Below are 18523 nucleotides of genomic sequence, written 5' to 3' on the forward strand. Positions count from 1 at the left end.
CAAGCACTCACAGTTTGTGAGCTTTTAGTTTAAAGTAGAAAAGAAAAAATGCTCGATGCTACAGCAAGCATCAGAGAGCCGGCCTCCCACGGTGACCTCTGTGTCTTAATGTAGCCAACGTCACCTTTCACGTCCATCTAACCTCACTCACAGCTGCTCAAACAATGCAGCTTTGTACAGTATGGAAAACAAGTGTGAAACTAGGCCTCAACTGGAAGGCAAAAAGGCTTTGTAGTAGTATGTAAGAAATGCAAAGTGTAAATTGTCTTGTTGAAGTAAAATATTTCAGGTTCTTCACTTTTAAAGGAGATGTTGATACTTTTTGACACAAGATTAAGACGTATTTGCGCCATGTTCATTTTTTAAGTGGGGTGTACCCGGCACAGGAGCAAAGAGATGTACTGCTGTGGACGGGCGTAGCAACAAAACATAACTTAGACACCTAAAGAAGTCAATATAAGTTTTAGTGCACGCTGTAATTAGAATATTTTGCCTTGCTGTCAGACAGCCCTTTCCTGTTGGGGATCTGAATTTGTTATATTCATCTATGCTCTCTTTAAAGCTACCACACTCCACTGACCATAACAGTCATTTTACCTCACATAACATGGAAGCTGCTGGTTGACAGCTGCCTCCGTCGGTTAGTTTGTTGATGTCGGTGCAGTGGTGGAGGGAGGTTGAACGTTTTTCATTTGCACATACCACCCAAAACTGATTGAAAATTGGCTAATTTTCCCTTTTTTAACTAAACATGAAAAATAAAAGCTACATCCTCTAAATCCTGAATTATGTTTTTATTTAGTTTTTTACATTTCTTGTGAAAAAAAGCATATCATTTCCAGTAAGTCTGGTCCAGATATTTGTCGTGCATCTAAGGTTGATAATTAATCTCACTCACTACATTATCTTCAAATGTATAAGAAGTGTACCCGATAAGGATTTCAAATAATGCAGCGACAACATACTGTTACAGTAACGCATGTTTTCCTCTTCTTGCAGCGAATGCAAGTGAGCTCTTGATTGGCAGCGTCCGGTACGAGGACACCGGCGCCTACACATGCATCGCCAAGAACGAGGTGGGAGTGGACGAGGACATCTCCTCTCTGTTTGTCGAAGACTCGGCCAAGAAGACACGTGAGTCATTGTCAGACTTCAACTGTTACTGTGGAAAGTTACAAAAATAAATAAATAAAGAACATTATATCTGTCAAAGAGAATGCCAAAAAGAAGTCTTCTTAAAGCAAAAATGACACTGGTGTAAATCCTGACATAATTGTAAGTAGTACTTAAGTGATGTCATTTACACAGACTACACAATATCAGCTCGACAATATCCCAACCTAACAGATGTGGGGAGTCACGCAGCACTAGTTTCTCATTTTATCCCATAATTCATAGCGGGGACAGGCACTCAAATCACATATTTGATGTGTCTTTGATGTTTGGTCTTTCAGCAGATTGCATCACTGTGACGAGTCACAAGTTAACCATCGCCACCCAGAAAGAGCTTATTGGGGCCCAGATGAAGTTAAACAGAATAATCGATGACTCCTGAGTGATCTCTCGATTTAGGAAGAAATATGATCCCGTCAAAAGCAGCGAGGAACGTTTTGTCGCTGTCGGATTTCATTTGTCCGAGAGAAATCACCTCGTCTGTTTCTTGGAAGAATTGTCTCTTTTTATCCCACATGGTGATTTCATGTTCTCCTCTCTTTTCTTCTCCGTTCTATTCCTCGATGGCTGAATCTGCAGTTGCAAACATTCTGTGGAGAGAAGAAGGTAATACATGACAGTTCTTTTGTGCTCTCGTTAGAGTGGAAGATATGGGTGGGCATGTTTTTGTGGCTCTTCAGGGCCTGCAGCTTGATACCTATACACCTTCCAAGATGTTTGCCGTACTGTCCGAAAGCATCACAAAGATGTTTTCTCTCCAGCAAAAACTTTACTTCAAGAATGGCTTTCCTCCGTGCATGCCCGAGGTCTTTCATCCTTTTTGCTCTCGTTCTCAGATCACCTGGGGAGGAAGCATTTACCCAGTGTGGTGACCACAAGAAAAACAACCTTGTGGTTTTCAGCAGTATCCCGTCTTTGTACTATATATATATATATATATATATATATATATATAAATAAATATATATATATATACTATTACCACATCATCAAGAACAGTTGTGCCACCGCACTGGAAAACCCACTGCGGTTTAGAGTGCAATACAAACACAATCTGCTTCGTATACATCACACAGCAGCTTTACAGCGGAGCCAAAGGCAAACAGTGTGGTTTAGAGTAGTGAGCACTGTGAGTTCCTTCATTAGCACAATGTGTGTGTTGTGTGTGAGCTTGTCTCTGTATTCACACATGAATTGCATGAATATATATATTTTTTGAATTTCTCCGGTGTTCTATGTAAATCTCGAGGCATTATAGTGCAGAAATATGTCTTAACAGCCTAACAAATCAATCATCATGATAGTTTTAGTCCACGCGTGCCTCAAGCCTGTTAATGTGCTCACGCTCATGTGATGAATCCCTGACAGTTGTAAAGAGCGTGTTGCTCATCCAAATGCCTCAACGTCAGACTTTGATCCTCGCTAACTCTTCAGCGGCTGTTTACAGAACGAGATGTGAGTCGTTCCCTCGAAGAGACGGCGCCTTTAATTTGACGGCTCCTGCTACAGTATGCTGTGGACATGTTGCTGACAGGGCCCTTTGTAATGGCTAGCAGCCGCACACTGCCCATCCCCGCTAACGCGATAGCATGCTAACAGCATCCTCGCTGTACGTCCTCCAGCGGGGGAAATTGAAATGTCCATCACAAATGTCAGATAAGATGGGAGCCGGGATTTTCTGCTGTTTTGTTCATTTGTATTTGTTGCCTTTTTTTTAAGCACATTTGTCAACGGTTCCATGTCTGCCTGTGTTCTCCTGCAGGGCTGAGTGTGGGGAACATGTTCTACGTGTTCTCTGATGAGGGCATCACCGTCCTTCAGCCCAGTGAATGTGAGATACGCAGACACATGAAGCGGACAGAGAGGATCGTTGCTACCTATGTAAGTGCACGTTATGTCTTTTTTCTTTTTTTTACTGTCAAGATGTAATGGTGTAGTAGATTCCATAGGATTAAAGTAGATTACACAATGGCCATGTATTGACTTGAGTAGCCTATATTTCAGTCTAAAAATCCCTCCATATGTTACTAAATAGATTTTAGGGTGGCAGCATCTGTAACTGCTGAGCTGCTGCCTTTCAAAATCAAATCATGTGCAAAGCAGAAAGATGTCACTTACATGCACTCAAACAATCATGACACATCAGGTACACCGCTGAGCATCTTACTCAGGCAGCAATAGGTCTAATTAGGTTTTGGTACCATATTCCAAACAAGCTCAGCAAGGAACGAGGTTTCATGCTCAAAACAACCACCACCTCATTCATTCTAGGCACAGAGCTGTTATTCTGTTTTAGGGTGGAAGAAAATTGCCAGCACAATGAAGTTCCCTCTCTGCCCCTCCCTGTTGTCAGCGTGGGGCTCCTCGCCTTACTAATGTAATGGGATTACTTGTGTCCATTAGTCAACTGTATTGACTGCATAGAGTCTACACCACCACCCTGAGGTTGTTAATCCACTGGAGAACATCCCTCTCACAGAGCAATGGGCTTTAGATGGTAAAAGTTGCTTGTTCCTCTGAGGGATTTGGGTTTTACAGGATCCTGTAATCATATTAGAGATCAATACAAACTCAATAAGCCGTGTGTTAGCCGGTTCCTGCTGTAAACAGCAGTTTCTCCACTTTGGTGAGGTGGAAACTCTTGAAACATAACCTTTGCTTGTGTGCGTGTGTGTGTGTGTGTGTGTGTGTGTGTGCACACATGAATGCCTTGCCAGCAAAGACAGCAGGCTGCAGAGAAATCCACACCGTGGGCTCTGTGCGTTTGGCCTTTTTTAAGTTTATGGATTAAACAATTAATTAATGAACAGATGAATCAATAATTAAAATAACTGATAGATCCAGATCTTACCCCCTAGTATGGCAGAAATAGGCTTAATTATGAACTGGCTCTCCAATGCAATGATCTGTTTTCCAGTGGTTATTAAAACATGAAATGGGACGTCACAATAAGTACACAATATGTATGTATAAAACAAATAAGTAATACAAATAAATGCTTGAATTGTTGGACTCTTGACGGAGTAAAGAGCATCATCCTGCTGATCTGTGACACAGCAGGAGATCTTGCCAACCTTCTCCTCCCTCTGCTGCTCTCTTCTTCCTCCCATCATCCTCTCTGCTCTCTGTTTGCTTCTCCCCCAGGAGGAGATGTGCCCTAAAGGAGAGGGGGTGTCACCTCAGCACTGCGTGTGGTCCTCAGCAGTCAACATCAGGGATAAGTACATCTACGTGACCCAGCCCCTCCTGAGCCGACTGCTGGTCGTGGACACTCAAGCACAGAAGGTGGTGCAGGTGGGTGGAGCCGTTATTCATGTCTGTCAAACACCGCAAAGAGTCAGATCATCTCGGGGATGAGTTAGTGACTGACGCTATGAAACATATGTGGAAAACTGCATTAATCTGTTGTCCAGTTAAAGTGCTCTCTGCTGCCGCTGTCTGCGCTCTCTCCAAAGATCATTTGCGAGGGAAGAACCTCCACTCTGTAACACCAGTGTTATTTTTATTTATTTATTTGTTTATTCATTCATTCATTCACTTACTTATTTACTTATTCATTTATTTACCAGGGACAGTGCACATTAATGCAACACATAACTTTAGCGTCAGTCTTTTAGACATAAATGTGATCAGAGATTTTACTATGCACTTTGAGTGGTAAAGAGTTATCATTGTAAGCTGCTGGACAGGTGAGATACAATGCTTTCATCTTTTGCGGTGCCATTAAATGATTTAAAATGATAAAAGAAGATATATTTGTATCTTAAAATCATACCTAGTGCTGCTTTTCTCCAGTATCGAGAGCTAAATTGAATTCTGGCCCAAATCTTTGGGGAAAAGGAAAGTTGGATGCATTCAAACCGTAGAAGCACATCCAGTCGATTTACATCCATGCAGCCAATGTTTGGCTACATGTCAAACAGTGCGTTCCATTCACCGCTATTGAACTGCCGCTGACGTAAGGAGACCACATGCAAGGGGAAATAAATCAAATGCACCTCAAGCGCTGGAAACAATATGGTGCCCAGGTGGGTGCCGGCTGCCTCGCCATTCATCTTGCCTATAACGGCTGTTTAGAGACTGAATCCCTCAGGTGTTCTTTCCAGGGTCAACATCATTAATACTGAGGAACGGGATGAGAGGAAAGGGAGGCGGCAGATGAGAAGGGAGATTAGTAACAGTCTGAGGAAAATGAATGCAAAGAATGTTGTAATGTAAGTCTTATTATTACATGAAAACCAAAAGAATGTGAAGTGATATAATGAGAGGAGAAACAGAGTTGTGTCTCTCTGGCACAACATTTGAAGTTCAGGTCGAGACCTCTCGGTGTGTTGCTGCCCACCAGCTTCCCCTCTTCCTCTCTTTCCCCACCCAACGCTGTAAAGCTGCTCTCTCCCCTTGATCGCCCGATCGCTCTCTTGCCTCGCCCCCTCTCTCCTTCTCGGAGACCCTCCCTGGCCTTTGGGTGCAGGAGGTTAATGCATCCTCCTCTTTTTTCCTTTCTTCTCTTTCTCTGTTATTTCAAAGCTATTTGGGTTTTTTTTTTTTACAAAGCACGTTTGTAGCTTCCTTTCAACAATGACCTTTAAAAGAAGAAAGAAGACGGCATACAATGAATGCACTTCATATACTGACAGAAGGAATGCGTGGACACAACAATTAATTACATTTCTAAATGGTAAAGTCAGAACGCTGCATTAATTATCCTCACAGAGGAGACCAAACACAGTGACCTTATGAAGTATGAGATTACACCAGCAAGGTTTATTTGTAGGAATACACCCAACCTTATTATCTTTAGTCATAAACTTTGACTGTAACGAAGAAGAAAGTGTAATATTAGGGAGGAAAACACACAATAGATGTCACATAAACAGGAGCTCCATCGAGCTCAGGTGTTTTTTCTACCTCTCGTGAAAAGTTGTCTTGCTTTTCCTGATTTCCAGCAGCCACTAGATGAATGCCATAAACATGTGGAGAAGCTGCACTAATATAGGCTTTCATGTATTTTTCATGCTGTTGCGCACAAAGGGATCTAACCTCGGCTCTGATGTGTCAGACCTGTGCCAGGTAAGACTCCCACTGAGTATGAAAACAAACGGCACATCGGCTAATTAAAAAGAGAGCCAGATGGCAAAGACCTCTGGTTGTGTACTCATTTCAACACACTTTGGTGGATTATTTAGTCTCGCAGAAAGTCGGTGGGAGGTGGCAGGCAATTGTCAATTGGCTTTTTCTTTCACTGAGCTCAAATGAGCATCTTGTTTCAAACTGTTTCAGAAATACTTCACGATCTTTGAAGATAAAACAATGTGGTTTGTTTGTCTGTTTTTGAGCAGGATTACAGAAAAACTACTTGTAAGATTTTCAGGAAACTTCAGGACCTGTTTCTGATGTAAGACAATGTGAGCAACATTTTGTGTTCATAAACGTTGTTGGGGGCGACTCCTCCGGTTGCAAAAAGAAGTCTGATTGTATAGAAGTCGTTCCACTGGCCCACTAAATGGCAGTTAGGGTTCCTGTTGACATCTCCTAATAATAAATGACATTTCTGAGTGACGCAGCTTATTCTGAAAATAACAATGTATTCGACATCTAGTGACTCTGCTAGAAGCCTGTACCTGTTTCAGAATCCAGTCCATTGACTCTCGTTCTGCTGGATTGTGGCCTCGCCTCAGCTTTACCTCTGCTCCCATCATGTAGAGAGCTAAACGCAGGCAAATTCAGACACGCCGTCCACCATCTCCACATAGTGTACATACACATATGCTGAGTTGACACTTGGCTGACCGGTGCAGAGCGGAGGGCTGGACCTCCCATTACTGAACACAGAGCTTGTGGTCTCGCTCCACTGGCGAGGGCGTCAGCGGCTCCCTGTCCACCCGGCCAGAAGCAGGGTAATGGATTGTGTTATTCCTTGTTGTTGACATTGCAGCAGACCTGAGGTTGAACACACCCCACCTCCACATCTCCGTGCTACTCTTCCCTTTCTCCCTTTCACTTTTTCTGCAAGTTATTCTGTATTCTTTCTGTTATTTCACCTGATGTGTGTCAGACGTCTTCACTAAAAACCTCTCCAGCAGAAACGCAGTAAAAGTGCACATGCTGTCAACGTTTTCCTTTCAGTTTCTGGCACTTACACCTCCGTCCTCCATTCCATCGAGACGTTTACCCCCCGAGTATGTTTAATAGGTCGGGTAGAGTGCTGGGGTTTGTTTCACCCAATCGTTGCAACTTCCTCTTAATTTGAACACGTTTAAATCATTACAGCAAGCTCCGTACTTACAACGCATTCATGCAAGAGGACTGCAGCAAATTGCAGATACATTTCCAATTGAGTCATTTGTGAAATTGCGTGGAATCAACGTTCGCAAAATTGATTTCTGGAAACTGGCCCTTGGTCCTCTTCACATTTGCAGTTCTTACAAATGCGTTTTTGCATTCAACAACATCCCGTTTTTTGCTGCCATCCATTATTTTGTTTGCCCCAAATCACCCTGTTTGTAAAATATCTCCTTTAGAAGTCTCCTTTGTATTTGTGCTTGACGAGTAGAGCATGGAGGATGTTGCTGATCTTACTGGTGGGCTGGTTCAACCACAGCTTACGCTGGGGACTCCCCGTTGCTAAGGCTTGTTGTTAGGTTTGCAGTACTGGTGTTTGTTTATTTGAGAGCAGCACAGAGACAGAGGTTTGTTTGTTTAGCATGATTTTAGATGCTAGGATTGCTCAAATGTGATTATTGAAGAATCTGTGCCCACAATATGGGCCAACAATAAGCTAATCATTCCAGATTCCTCTTACTTACATATAATAGTATTTTGTTAATATTTAACATTGATCAACTTTTGTTTTTGCCAGTATAACTTTGATTTATTTATATATATATATTTATACTTTATTGTGTCAATACATATTGAAACAATCTGTTATTCAAACATCCTGTTATTATCATCACCTGTTAACACAGTGCATACATAAGCAAACAAAACACAACACAACACATACAATAGAAATAAATGAATAAAACGAAATGAACACGGAAGAAAAGGGTTCCAGTTGATAGTAGACCTCCTGTTACTACTGAGACGGTTTTGTTTATTACTTAAGACGTCTCCACAGAACGGATCCTTCTAATATGTCGTTAATATTTATATTATATGTTGTCAGTCAATTATCTTTACTTCATTTATAGACAGAACAACTTTTTTCCAACAACCTTTCGTACATATCAATTTTAATTTAGCTGAAGAACACTAATGTGTTCCTCGCTCTGTCCATCTCTTCCAGGCTGTAACAACAGATCCCTTTCCAGTCAAGATGCTCTATGACAAGTCACATGACCAGGTGTGGGTCCTAACGTGGGGGGATATGGACAGAACACACCCAACTCTTCAGGTAAGAACGCTTGTAGTTTTCTCTACAAAGTCAAAAATCGATCCATAAAGCTGCACTAGATAGAAACAACAAGAGATAACCGACACGTTTAGAGTGTTTGCTTCTCACTGTTTAGTCCTTTCCTGTTTGCAGAATATTGTTTTAGTAAACGAATCCAAAACTAGAATCCACTTTTTGGAAAATGTAATGAATGTGTTGATTCCAGTGCAAGAAGTTTGTCTCTATTGCAGCCTCATTGTTTCTATCAGGCTGCTGATTATCTACTTAAGATCTAGCCGAGTGCAGCTTTAGAAGTATAAAACAGCCCTTCTTTATTATCGTCTTATTACCAACACACACCCAGACACTTGTTCTGTGGTTGTATTTGTGAACTCCGATGAGCGATTATTTACCGGCAAGAATATAATCTATATAAACTGTAGCAAGTCCACCAAGCGGGGAAACAGAGCCTCATAACTAATTGAGCTCCGTTGTGTTCCTGCGTGTCCGCTTCATGTGATGAGTCTCTAATCTATGTACGGTTTACAACATTTACCAAGACAGCAAAACAGCAATTTACAGCTGCGGTGCTGTCGGCTGGTGCCTGGCGTCCCTTTGGACCGCTGGTGTTGGAGGCTTCACAGATGAGAAATGATCACAGGTGTGGTTGTATTTAATCCACCTCGGGGGGATCGGGTGAGGCGAGGGAAGAGAGAGGAGGGTGCAGAGAAGGTCGAGGAGGTGGAGGGGAGAGGGAAGCGAACAGAGCGGGGGCCCCGGGGGAGAGGCATGATGCTGTTTTTATGTATTTATATGTGTGTGTGTGTTTGCAACAGTGGAGGACACTGGCACGGGTAAAGTCACCAAGGGATCCCATTGTAATCTCAGTAATAGGCACAAACATGTTTATTGTGCTGCTTTGTCCCATTGGAGGGACGGATCCCATTATAATCATGTGAGGTGTTGTGTTCAGGCTTTACTGTTTAGGGATTGGCGAGTCTATGACACACTCAAATGTACGGCTCTTCAGAGGATCTGTGGAGTGGAATGACTCATTTTATATTCAGAAAATCACTTGAGTGCAACAATTCATGCATTCATGCTTTCAGTGCTGTTTGCATTGTTGGTTCTGAACACGAGTGGTTTCATGCAGATATTATTTATGTTAATCAGTGGTTGTGTAGCTGTTAATGATGCAGTTGTTTGTCAAATTGTCCCTAAATTACACATTCTTTGTGATTCCATTTTTAATTATTTTTTAAAAGAGACTATTTAAAAAAAGCTTGTTTTGGATCTAAAGGTGTCACTATGGTCTGGCAACAAAGAGTAGTGACAGCTGTGTGTGGGTTTTAACAATCTGCATGGCCAAGTAGACCGTTTGTGTGTGTGTGTGTGTGTGTGTGTGTGTGTGTGTGTGTGTGTGTGTGTGTGTGTGTGTGTGTGTGTGCGCATACAGTTTTGCACCTTTCCCTCACACTGCTAGCACAGCAGTGTGTTGTGTCTGTGTAGTTGTCCCAGTTAAGGTGCGCACTTGTGGCGTTTGTGTTGCGAGTTGTTTTTAAACTTCTCTCAGAGGTTATAATCATAAATGAAGCAGAAAATGCTATGAAAATATGTTTTTCATCACAGACGAAACAATTTTCTCCTCCTATAATTTGAAAACAATCAGAGTACAGGGAGCAGCTCTGCATAACATTGGTGGCTGCTGCCTGAACCGAGGAAAAACACATTTTTGTGTTTTTCATTATACTCATTTCCCCACTTCCTGCACTTCTTCAGGAGTAATGAATAATTAGAGAGCAGGGGATGAATCACTCAAAAATGCAATTGCGGGGAAACTGCATAATGGGATTGGAGGCCACATGGATCACACCGCAAATAAACGGTGTGATAATGTCATTATCGTTTGGACTGAAAGTAATTGACCTGTTCGGCAGCAGCCCGTCACCGCCTCGCCTCGGCGGCTCATACATGTGTCTGTGTTTGCGAATGTCAAAGTGTGCGCCCGCGCTGAGTACGTGTGCGCTCAGCTCGGTGCGTGTGGTATTTTTAAGCATGCCAAGTTTTAGGATGGCTCAATATCTCTGTGTAAACATCAGAGGGAGGGTGATTGACAATTCATTAGAGGAGACAAATGGAGGGATCTCCGCCGGGCAGAGAGAAACGTGCCCTTTCAGTCAGTCAGTCCATCTACGTGCCAAGAAGACATTTAACTCACGGGCCCTTTGTTTCTCACTGCGCACACAGGGACACCGGATCGTCCGTCTGTCTTTCTCCCCATGAGGTTCGCCAAATATGTGTTTAATACTGATTATTATTATGAAGTAAATCATTATTACTGGAAACAACACGTATTCCAGCCAGGCCGGCAAAATCATCTCCATCGTTTAAAGTTTTTAAATCTCTTCGTCAAATGGGGTTCTAATAAGTTCGGGTTTCTTCATGTTTTGTTTGTCTTTCTCATTTACTCGACCGGCCACTCCAGTCGTATCACTCTTTAGTGTGAACAACGACAAAAACCTTAAACAAAAGAAGCCAAACTTACTAGATACCTCACTAGAACTGTCGACTAATAGGATATTTACTCTTTAAATCAGGGGCATCTGGTGGCCTGGTGATGAAGACACGCATCATATAACTGCAGTGTCCCGAGGTTCCGTGCTGTAACCTTTGCTGCGTTTATTTTACCGTAAACTGTCCGATAAAGTAAAGAAAATACCAAAAACTAACATTTTAAAACAGAGCTCTCATCAATAGATATCTGATGAAAGAATAAGTGAACAAGACTGTGAATCTGCAGACATTGGAAGGCAACGAATTCATTCAGTATGTGAGTATAACACACGAGTATCTGATGTGCATTTCAGCAAACATCTGTCTCTTTCTTTCTTTGTTATGCATCTATGAATATATGATACACGCCTCAGGGAATAAAACAAAGTATTCATTTTAGTTTCAAAATTCTGCATTGATGTTGAGCAACAAGAGTCCTCCAGGGATTCCATCACGTGCTTTATTGCTCCCCTGCAGCAACTAGACGAGTAATTCTGATAGTATAGTGTTAGGGTTATGCCTCGTAAGATTTATTGAATTTTCTAAATGACACATCTACTCTGGAGCATGTGAGGAGTCCCATCTTATAATGGTGGTCTCTAGTTAGATAGGAAAGTTTAAAAAAAGCTACTCAAGGCTTCTGTACTGTGCTCAGTCAGAACCAAATCCCCCTCAAGTATGAGCCAGCGAGGCAGGGCCAGAGTAAGACTCCATTGGGCTTCGTCGCTCAGTGTGAAATCCAAAACAAGAGCAATGACAAAGAGAAGGCAGTGGCATTAAGTGGAGAGCACCTGCTGCCCTGGAGACCTCAGCAGCTGCCTAATAATACAAGAGTGATACTACACCGAACCTCATTAACTGCCCCCATTGTATTCTGCAACTATTTTTTAATGAGGATTCTCTTCATGTCTCTCAAGCAGTGAGACACCAGCAGATCTATTTGGTTAAAAATGGATGAGATGGAGAAGGAGAGAGAGAGAGCGTTGTTGAGCAGTATCGCAGCAGTGCAGCAAAAGCAACAACTCTGCACCTTAAAGTGCTCTATTTATTTCCTTGCATGTGATCGTTGTGAGGGAGGAGTGTGGAGTCTGGCTCCCCACCGGGCATCAGGTAGATGTTCAGCAGTAGCGGCGTAGGCGTTGACATCAAAATAGATTTTTCGCTCCGTTCTCTGCCTTTAAAACAAAATCCAAACGCTCTCCGGCAACATCTGCAGAGGTGTCTGAACCTAGAGCTGAGTTTCTCAGAGAATGTATAAAGCGTGTAAAGTCAGAGGGTAAAGAGCTGCTTTTACTCTGCAAGCAGCAGCAGAATCTGACTGCTTGCTTTTAATAAATGCAGTCCCACATGTGTCCCATAAACAACCGCACTTGTCCTTGACTGTGACCTGATCATTCAGGCATGCATGATGAAGCATGTGTCATGGACAAGGCGGTGCATCATCACAAGTGTGCGTGTGCACTCCCAGCCTTTACAAACATGCTGATTCAGTGCCAGGTGTATGACATGAGAGATGAGGCTGTTGTTGTTGTGTCGGCTTTTAAGACAACCATCTTTGAATAAGATGCTTTATCAGAGAACTGAGGTGGGGCCACATCTCGTCGGCCCAAGTCGTACACTATAGATGTTTATCTCTTCCGGGATATATGGGCATGTCACCTGAACGAGCTCCGGCTGTTAGGACCTGAGATATGAGCCTTTATTCTGATGAAGGTCACGGGTTTAACCATCACAGCAGGAAGATTCTCTTTGAGCAGGACAACCAGGTTGATGCTGATAGTTGAGAGTTTCAAAAGTAGGGATCCCTAATTAGTTCAACAGTTAACCGAAACAAGATGCTGTTTCTAAATTAACATTTAATTATTTTACTATATTGATCCCTTTAAGGGGGTTAATTTGTCTCTGCATTTCACCCATCCCTGTATATAGGGAGCCAATGGGGTTCAGTGTATTGCTCAGGTACACTTCGACACGTCTCAGTGGAGGATCGAACTGTTGACCTTCCGGGTGCCAGACAACCCTCTTAAGTCAGTGAGCCACGGTTCCCCCCCTAATTAACATTTATTTGAAATGTATGCTCTCTTATTTATTGGCATATTCGTCTGGGATGAAAGGTCAGCCTGGCCGATTGATCAGTCAGCTCTCCACCAGTAGTTCCCAAAGTGTGGGCGAGCGTGACCGGGGGAAAATGTGATGCAGATGTTGTAATGTTTGCGGAACAGTAAACATATCGACTATCATGAGAACAATGGTGTTCTTTCAGACAGACAGTCAGTGGGTTTACAGAATGGACAGAACAACAGACGATGCTTCTGAGACGAACGAGAAAAGGTCCTCAGCTGATGGTGATCAAAATAAAATATCAAAAAGTAGGGCTTTAATTGGTCAAATTATTGTATTAATAACTTTGAGAAGCGTGACCTTTCACCTTATTATTATTAGTAGTATAAATACGATGATAATTTCAACATTACCAACATATCTAACAGAATGTTCAGTCCATAATTGCTGGCGTTTATTCTTTCAAAAACCACATTCTCACTGCGTCACCTCTACTTTTATTATAACCACAATAACCGAAAATCATATTGTCCCATGTTTTCGGGTGATAACGTCGTACAATATGGCGACAGCTTGATTGGTAAACCTCATTCAAAGTTTTAAATGTCAAATAATGAGATTCGGTGCAGCCCCATGACGAAGCCTACACTAAAACTCAATCTTTATTTGATAACAATGTTCAGAAATGATGTCTCATTTATTGCTTTTCCCTTCAGTGATTAGTTTATATTTGTTTTGTCCTTTTTTTTTCAACAATGTAATGAATGAAAGTATTGTGCAGCGCTCTTTGGTCCAAACTCAGTGTTTGAACACAGACTCGATCCTTTTTCTTTCTCTGCTGCTGATAGAATGTAAAATGTAAAACGTCACTTCACTTATAGTTGTTATATTTCTAGGTATTTAGTATTAATGCTGTACTGTGCATTGTCCACAGGTAATCCCTCAGGCCAGTGTGGGAGAAGTACATCACGCCATCCGCACAACTTTCCAGAGGGTCAGCGACTTCTTCATTCCTCCAACCAACCTCATCATCACCCACGTGAGGTAAAACGGCACACACACACACACACACACACACACACACACACACACACACACACCACATTCAGCCACCTCCGACCTTAAAACACAGGCGACCTCATTGCTCACTCGTCACGGCTGTCCCTCTGAAGTGAAGGAGAAAAGAGCAGATGAGAATCCTAATGAGAATCTCGATGTGTGTTAATCACTGCGCCCTACAAACCTAGAAAGGCTATTAACCTTTCTTTTGAACTTTGTCCATTTAGGTTCGCCTTTGTCTTCCTCAAAAATGAACCTGCGGTGCACAAGATCGACCTGGAGACCTTCCACCGCGTCAAGACCATCAGCCTGAGGAACTACAGCTGCGTACCCGTCAGCATGGCCTACACACATCTGAGCGGCTTCTACTTTGTCCAGTGCCAGAGCAAGAACCGCCTCCAAGCCCCACCGCAGCTCCTCATCGACAGCGTGACGGACACAGTGATCGGTCCAAACCTAAACATCACAGGGCAGCCGTTTGTATCGCCGGACGGCCGCTACATTGTGACGCCTGACCTGGAGACCTCAAAGCTGATGGTACAGACAGTGTCTTTCCAGGGCGAGCTGGGTCTGAGCCATGAACTGGACGAGCCCGTAGCTGTCTCTGATCTGGCTTTCCAGCCGTCCTTCACGGAGTCCAACCAGCACGTGGTTGTCGCCACCTCGGGCTCAGGCACGGACCTGCTATTCGCCGATCTGTCCTCGGGCCGCACTGAGGTTCTCCGGAGCCTCAAGGAGCCCCTGGCCCCCCAAGCCTGGCCCTGGGGAGGCCCCAACCGAGTGGTGGTCTCCAGCGGATTGTTCGGACAGTACCTGGTGACGCCGTCAGCCGAGTCCCTCTTTGTCCTGAACGGCAAACAGAGAACGCCACACTGCGAGGTATCAGACATCAAGAGAGGGAACACAGTTGTCTGGGTCGGCGAGGTATGAGTCAAACAGAAAAACAGAAAGCCAGAGACGTAGGATTAGGGACAGACATAAATGGTATTAAAAAAAAAGGAAAGGTCAGGCCAAATGACCTATTGTAAGATTTATGTGAACATAAGTTGTGGACTCAACCCTGGGACTGAGCAAGAGGGATACATGCCTGGGTTTATTGTAACAAAAGTACACTTAAAAATACAGTAATTGAGAAAACATTAAGAAAACCTGTTGTGATATTTCTATTGGGAGAAAGTGTCAATGGCGTTCAGTGCAACAGTGATCTATGTGCACTCAACTATACAGAATTGTACATTATTGCACTTCCTTCCATGTTATCACAGCAAATAGGCACCTGAAGAGGGGTTATTAACGAACTATGAACTATGCACAATGCTCACTTTTTTTAGAGTAAAAAGCTTTTCCGATTTTGTTTTTCTCAACAATGTTTGTCGTTCTCACCAGTGCTGCATATAATCACCACAAACCGTCCGTCTGTCCTGTCTGCCTTTAGTGTATGTGTGTTCTGAGTCCTTTTAAAAGCTACCAGCCCGTCCGTTTATTGGCCTCTGTCACGGTATTGTACTGTTTCCTCCCTCTGAAAGCTTTCATTCTCCTCATGCTGGCAGAGGTTGGCTTTATGCACACGTGTAATACCCTCTATTTGCATTGTCTATCCAAAGAGCTCGATCGGTCCATTAGCCGTCGTCAGTGGATGTTTCGCTTGCTGAGGGAGCCTAACCAGAAATGAACAGTACATCTTGTGGTCTCTTGCAATGGTACAATCTGTCTCCCACTGTCTCACATTCATTCTGTACCTGCAGCACAACTCTGTGCTGCGGAGCCTGAAAATGCCACTTAGCAGATTCCCTCAGGGTAATGACTTCAGTTTACGCTGACCCCACATGCTGAGGCTGTGCCAAAGTGGCATCAGCTCCGCTATCTGACTGGCTGTGAGCATTTATTCTTCCTCCCAGAGAGCCGTGCATCAACATTCAACTCCAAGGCAGGTAGACCATACTCGCCATGTGGTAGTTCTTGAGCTTCTAAAGGACAGGAACAGTTTCTGTATATTTAGCAACACACACTTGTTCTTTGGGGATTTGTCATTTGTATCTGGAGAGCAGCCACATTTACACAGGACAGAATGTCTCAGAACCAATCAGCCCGTTTCAAAACTAGGGATACATTTTTACAGACATTAGCGTTACATTCTGTTTCAAACATTCTTCCCGTTTCCAGGAATACTTGTTAAATTACTAAAATGACAACATTTTTACAGGTTTTAAACCTAATTTTGGAAAACAACAGTATTATCTGTGTGGAGGCAGTAACCGAATAAACACCAGCAACTCTTCGTCCTTCAAAATAGCAGATATGTTTTCTCTCTTTGGTCGAATCTATGTTTCAATAAGCTCATTCCCATTGCAAGCAAAATTAGTTTTCTCCCTAAATACGTATTTAAATAATTAATCATATCAGGTTGCTACTAATTTTAATATTTGAAAACTATCAACTACCCACATTATGTTTCTAGAGCTGTCTGGGCTCTACGAATAGTCAGAACATCTAAATCTATCTTAACTGAGCTTTTGTTGCTCGAGCAAATCAGCTAAAAACAAAAAACTAAAACTATGTCAACTTGCTTTTAAATTAAATCAAATAACAGACAGTGGACTATAGAAAGAGGAAACACTTCCTTGATCTTGGAAAGCTCTCTTGTACACGATATGTAATCACTGCACAAATACTCACAGCCTTTAGGATTCTGCAGTTGCTGACCTTCTCTTGGCGCGCCAAACATGTTCAAAAGAAGAGAGATTCAATGATACTTCTCTCTAAAGTATTTTTAGAGTCCTCAGACCAAAAACTCTAACTTTATCGTGTACAAAAAGTCAGAGTCCTTTGAGTAAAGTGTACTGCTGACATTACAGCTGGAGTCTTGTGAATGGAGTAAATCTGCTCATGTAGTCTGTTTGTTTCTTCTCCCAGAAACAAACAGCAGCCCAAATGAACTATTAATCATCACCTCCTAACACATAGCTGTGCCTGTAACTCCCCCAATGCGATGCAATGTGTAAGGTAGAAACCGTGCTGTGTGAGAGAAGATAGAGGTGAACATAGGAGTGAAGCAAATCGGTCGTTCTCGTTTGTGATTTAGGTATTTGCTGCTAATCTGCCGTGAAGATATGCTCTGGCATGAAAGCCTGTTTGATGAACTTTCTGAAGGCGATGACGTAACGATAGACCACTGTTGCACTGAGGAGAGAAGTACACGAAACTGACATTGTTTGTTGGATGGAAATTTGTTAAATTGGTAGCCCAGTTTTCTCACTGTATCAATGAAAAAAGTTAAAATGTTAAAAAAAAGTTGAGTTCTGACGCTTCCTAAAATCCCTCTCCCATCCAACGTCACTCTACCTGAGTCCTATACAGTATCGGACTACTCCGAGACATGCATGTAACACAAACAGACCTTCTTCATGACCACCGTAGACCCCTCAGTGATCTCTCATTGTCACACTTTTCCGCCCTCTCGTCGTCACGTCCGTCAGCTGATCTCTCAGATCAGCTTCAGCAGTATGACATCGCTACTAGAGCCAAGGAGAGCAAGAGCAAAGAGGCCGCGCCTGCATTCGCTGATGTAACTACACTATTGACTAGCTCATGTTGTTCGTGTGGATCTACCTTCAGTGTCACATGACTATTTACGTCCCTCTCCCTGAAGCGCTATGTGACGGGGCTGCAGAGCTGAACCGCTTGATGTGATAGACATTGATAGGAACCACTGTTGTAGATAACATTGTTCATGTTTAAAACACGTTCAGACATGACTAAACTGACTGTACAGTTTTCTTTATGCATTTTGTGTGTTCTGGTTTATGAGGGAATTGTTTTGTAAGAAAAAATCGAATTAAATATATTGTAAAAATCAGTCGTTTTGCTGTGTCTTTACATATATGTGTGTACAGTGTGTTGATCGTAACTGATGATTTGTTTTCAATGTTGATTAGCCTACAAATTACTGTCTTCAACCATAGTTTAGTATTTAAATGCCGGAAAAAAATCTTTTATGATTTATCAGTCGAAAACCCCAAAATATTTGATTCGTCGTGTAAGACAAAGAGAAGCACACAGCTGCACATCTGAGAAGCTCAAAACTGAGAAGTTTTGGCTTTTTAGTTTGAAACATGAAAACTGAAACAATTCATTCAGAAATGTACTAATTCAAGCTGCTAAACTGTGAGCATTTGTGCTATTCTGTATATTATGTAATAGTACATTTAATATCTTTGGGCTTCAGACTGCTGGTTGAAAATTGTCCCTGAAAAATTGTGTTTTTTCCCTTTTTTTCTGACAAAAATAAAACCAAGTGATTAA

The 18523-nt window shown here is 42.5% G+C and overlaps 1 protein-coding gene across 2 annotated transcripts in view; it reads left to right on the top strand.

The window, feature by feature from the left end:
- The window catches only part of fstl4 (follistatin-like 4), a 186512-nt gene extending 168435 nt beyond the window's left edge, over positions 1-18077 (top strand). For both annotated transcript variants that reach the window (XM_031874110.1, XM_031874111.1), the window contains exons 10-16: positions 1000-1134; positions 1753-1779; positions 2936-3054; positions 4318-4467; positions 8462-8569; positions 14097-14206; positions 14449-18077. In XM_031874110.1, the coding sequence (XP_031729970.1) occupies positions 1000-1134; positions 1753-1779; positions 2936-3054; positions 4318-4467; positions 8462-8569; positions 14097-14206; positions 14449-15151 (1352 nt within the window). In that variant the 3' untranslated portion in view covers positions 15152-18077. The remainder of the gene's footprint in view (positions 1-999; positions 1135-1752; positions 1780-2935; positions 3055-4317; positions 4468-8461; positions 8570-14096; positions 14207-14448) is intronic.
- Positions 18078-18523: the final 446 nt, after the last annotated feature.

Source organism: Anarrhichthys ocellatus, unplaced genomic scaffold (genome assembly GCF_004355925.1).
Source record: "Anarrhichthys ocellatus isolate YVR2014 unplaced genomic scaffold, GSC_Weel_1.0 scaffold78, whole genome shotgun sequence".
In the NCBI taxonomy this organism is placed as follows: domain Eukaryota; kingdom Metazoa; phylum Chordata; class Actinopteri; order Perciformes; family Anarhichadidae; genus Anarrhichthys; species Anarrhichthys ocellatus.